Raw genomic sequence first — 4,429 nt, forward strand, 5'->3', positions numbered from 1 at the left:
TTAATTAAATAACATCTTCAAAAATGCATTCTGGAAAATGTAGCAGCCACACTGAAAGCAGTGCTGGTCAGTTTAGCTTAAAGTAGCTCCTCTGGCATCTCAACAATATGTAACTTTTAAAAGGTTCAGATAGTAAGCAGTTTAGCTTGTCAGCTGACAGTTGAGAAAAATGCTGACTTTCCCTCCTTGCTGGAAGATGTCAGCATTATACTCTGTGCTTTCAAATAATCTCTTACAAGAGCAATATTCTTGTTCAGCTTCTATTTTGAACCTTTTTTTTTTTTAAATCACAACTGCAGTTCCTCTTGCCTCCTTTTCCTCTTTGCACACTCCACAGTTGCCCGCTAGCAGTATTGGATCCTCCAGCAGATACTGTGGACCACATCGCCCTCCTGTGCTATAGCCTCAAGTTACTCGGTCAAAATCCCTGTCCCTTCATTCTTCTCTGGGGACAATTCTAACAAAGGTATTTTGTTCTCAGATATGGTAGTTTGATTATCCTGTCCCAGTGAATGAAAAGGCACTGTTTACAATGGCAAGGTAAGGCAGAAAAGTACTTTTTTCATCATTGTCCTATTTCCTCATAAGTGGAGATGGCTTCAATGGAGAAAACCAGGTCAGGATGACATGTGTGAGGCTTGCTGCCCTCTCGTGGTGTCATCAGGGGCCATGCATTGGATCTCACAGCTGCCTCTTACATTGAAGTTTTCCCCTTTTGAGATGATGAGTCCTGCAGGAGTGGAGGGAAGAAGCTGCTTTATAGATGGAATTGATTATTTTAAACAGCAGTGTTTCGATTAGGATTAGCTGGATCAATTCAACCAGGCATAGCTTTTGAATTCTTGGTTGCAAAGGCAACGGTGTTGATCAGGTTCTCTGAATCTACAGATGATTCCCTGTAGTTTTCTGACTGGGACAAATGCATTGGAACTCAATACCGATGAGTCTTTTGGCTACTCTTGCCCAATTTTCTGGGAGAGTTAGCACTTAGTATGCTTTTTGATTATGATCATGGGAAACAGTATCATGGCACATCAAGAGCATACCAGTTACAGATGAAAATTTACAGCCACACTTTGGTGCACATTTGTGGGCACGTATTTTTAGTCAGCACATCTCAGTTTCAGCATTCGATGGGAACCTATCTTCTTACCCTGTAAGGTGACTGACCAGGGAAGGTACTCACCTTGTAAAAATAATTTTACTCCTGATGATAGTTACTGAAGCTCAGCTTGTGTCTTGTGCAACAATCAAAGGCAGCAGCTCTCCACAGCGGGAATTTAGTTTTAAGGATGCAAAGTGATCTAGCCTTGTGGGCCCAATGTTAAGGATTGCAATTGGCAGCTTCTTCTCCCGGGCAGCGAGAGCAAACCTGTAACCAGAGTATACCTGCAAGGAATACCAGAAGACAAAATTATTGGCAGCTTAGGCAAAATAAGAGCTACAGAAAGGAGTAAGTAAAGTAAAATAGTTGTTGTTGGCAGTGGGAAAAGGGATGTATGTATATGCTGTGTTAGGCAACTGCACTTAATTTAGGTAGGAAATGTCTTCATTCAGGAGTGCACAGAAAAGAACAGCTTTTAACCTCTGTCAGTGAAGGATTTTCAGTTTCGTAGAAACTGAACTTCATAGTACATTGAAGGGAAATGCCCTTGTCTTTTAGCAAATCTCTGCAGCAGTTTTCATTAGTTATCATAGGTACTTAAATGCTTCAACTTTGATGGTTCTCACATGGCCCAGCTTAGGTAGTACAAGAGTGAACCTAAGGCATTTCAATCATTCCTGTACAAAGGATTATAAGCTTAAGAAGTGCAAGCTCAAGGAATTTGTCTCCAGTATCCCGAAGCCAAGAGAATCGCAATCAGGCAGCTTTGGTTTTTTCTTGTACTGGTAAGCGTTAGTTTTTTTTAATGTAATCGAACTTGTTCCTGGAAAAAATTCTCTTATACAAACTCTATTCAAAAAGCTTCCACAGATTAAACAGCAGGAGTTTCTAAACTACCTTACCTTATCTATAAGAGGCTAATGGAGAAAACACATTGTGATACAAAGGACAATCCTAAGCAGCAAGCAGAGATATTTTTGCTCTCTTCTTGAGAATTTAGTTAGGAATTAGAGGTCCTAAAATCTGATATTTCGCACAGTGTGCCATGAGGCTAGAAAGCTACCAAAAAAATTCAAGCAAAAAAATGTGGGGTGGTAATCTCTGCCAGACTGAATTGCATTGGGTATCTTGGCTTTGTGGGCAACTGTGAACCTACAATGTACTGATGGAGGAGGTAGCAGAGACAGATCTGAATGTGTGAATGGAGTTATTTACAGCAGCGTGCAGTAGATTGGGCTTCCCTGTCCCCTATTGCCAAACAGGCCACCTGTGAAGCCAGATTCCAACCATAGTAAAAATAAAATACAAACAAGCTCTGGAGAGGCTGTTGTGATCCACCAGCAAGTAGTAGTCCTAAATTGTGGGACCAAGGATTGCTGGAGTAGCAATCTGGGTAGCACAGAAACGGGAACGCAGTGTGGGAGGAAGACATGCTTACCTGCATAGAGGATCCTGCCACCAGCATAGAGTCTGATTCCGCCAGGCGTTGGTGCACAAAATTCACTTTTTCCCGGCTCACCGTGTCTCCAAAGAATGTCACATCAGGCTTCAGGATTCCACCACATTTACGGCAGGCTGGGACTTGGAAATTATGCACCTGCTCATCTGTCAGGAAGACATCCCCATCTGGAGCTACATCGAGCGCTTCAGCTTTCCAGGTAGGATTCAGAGCTTCAAACTGCTCCTGGAGTTCAGAGCGCAAGATTTGGTCTCCACAGGCCAGGCAGAAAACCCTGAAATTCAGAGCAAAGTCTTAATGGAGAGTTTCATGTCAACTGCAGATCTGGAGTCTGTAATTAGTTCCTTGGGAGGCCTGGAAGGTCTGTTGTCACTATCCACATTTATTTACCAAATAGTAGAGGTCAAGGAGCTGTCTTTGTACCTCCAATTGTCGCTTTGTAGGAATGCTCTAGAGGAAGCGCCTTGAACCCTATCGTGCATCCTCTCAGTTCAGGCTGTGTTTTTTCATTTGGAAACTTTGGGTGATCACAGCTGTGACTGTGGTGCCCCTTCTCCAGTCCATTCATCCTGCACATTTCTGGCACTATCCACTCTGCTTAGCCCTGGATAACCCTTGCATCCTCAGGATCCCCTTGTCCTCTTCACTACGAGGATATTTTACTGTACCAAGGACAGGGGAAATTCTAACTGATGCAAGCTCCAAGGGAAATGATCCAAATAATGCTCCAAAAAATGGAGTGGTGGTGGTCTTTCTTTAATACTGTGCTGTGAACAGCACTGTTTTGTGATCTTTTTCTCCACCTCAGCCCAACACCACCTTTGAGCATGTCATCTCCAGGAACATAGCACTGACGTTTTGCCTCCTTTCTCGGCAGCTAACACCGCACCTGCTTCTCAGTCACCCTGAATGAGAGACCTGGAGGATTAACCATCCTCTTTCTGCTGACAGACAGTACCTGTGCGTGCAGCCATGCAGTTCTGTCATGCGCTGGCTCCCAGCTTTGGTGTGAAGGGCATCCACATTCTGGGTCACCAGCCAGTACAGCTTCCCCAGCTTCTCCCAGTCTCTCAGTACCAGGTGTGCTGTGTTTGGCTGGTGGGAGGAGAACTGGGGCCAGCCCACAAAGTTCCTTGCCCAGTACCGCTGCCGGGCTCTGGCACTACGAATGAACTCGGCATGCTGGATGGGCCGTCTGTCTGTCCTGGCGTAGAGCCCAACACCTTCAGAGCGGTAATCTGGGATCCCCGATTCAGTTGAGATTCCAGCTCCAGTCATTACAAACAGCCTTTTGGAGTTGGAAACAAAGCGCTGCAGCTCCTCTACTTCCATGGGATCTGGGGGAAGACAGGCTGGCACAAAAGCCAAGTTTGGGGAGGTCTTGGATACAGAATGGGATCTGAAATGATGGAATCCGATGGCTCTGCGAACTCCTGACAACTTCCTGGCAGAGAACATGTTCAGCTAAAAGCCAAGAACACAGAACACATGGCAGGTAAAAGAAAGCAAAGAGTATGTCCTTAATTCCATTTTCTTGTGATTCTCTGGAAAATTATGCTGATAAGTATTCTTTACTCTTTTTTCTTTTTAGTAAAGGAACACAAATTATTTTGGAAATATTAAGTAAAGCCCACTGTCTGAGGACAGCATTCGTATGTCCCTTTCACAAAGGGTAACACTGAGGACTGCTCAAGGTACCAGGACAGAGTTAGCACACCTGGCCTGCAGGATTCCTGCTCTCCTATTCTGGTGTGAAGGATGGCTGCCTAAGAGGACTTCTAAAGAGCTCAGAAAGACCAGAACATGCAAAACCTTTCCCAGTTATGTGCAACAGGGCAGAGAAGAAATGGCAGGAATTTCAAGAA

General features: G+C 44.3%; 1 protein-coding gene across 1 annotated transcript in view; it reads right to left on the reverse strand.

Moving 5' to 3' along the window:
- Positions 1 to 494: 494 nt before the first annotated feature.
- Positions 495 to 4,429, reverse strand: part of SIRT4 (sirtuin 4) — a 6,718-nt gene continuing 2,783 nt past the window's right edge. The window contains 5 exon segments of the mRNA XM_010284628.1: positions 495 to 730; positions 1,187 to 1,240; positions 1,243 to 1,389; positions 2,544 to 2,838; positions 3,523 to 4,028. Coding sequence (XP_010282930.1) covers positions 1,202 to 1,240; positions 1,243 to 1,389; positions 2,544 to 2,838; positions 3,523 to 4,028 — 987 coding nt within the window. The 3' untranslated portion in view covers positions 495 to 730; positions 1,187 to 1,201.

This window comes from Phaethon lepturus, unplaced genomic scaffold (genome assembly GCF_000687285.1).
Source record: "Phaethon lepturus isolate BGI_N335 unplaced genomic scaffold, ASM68728v1 scaffold29703, whole genome shotgun sequence".
Classification (NCBI taxonomy): Eukaryota; Metazoa; Chordata; class Aves; order Phaethontiformes; family Phaethontidae; genus Phaethon; species Phaethon lepturus.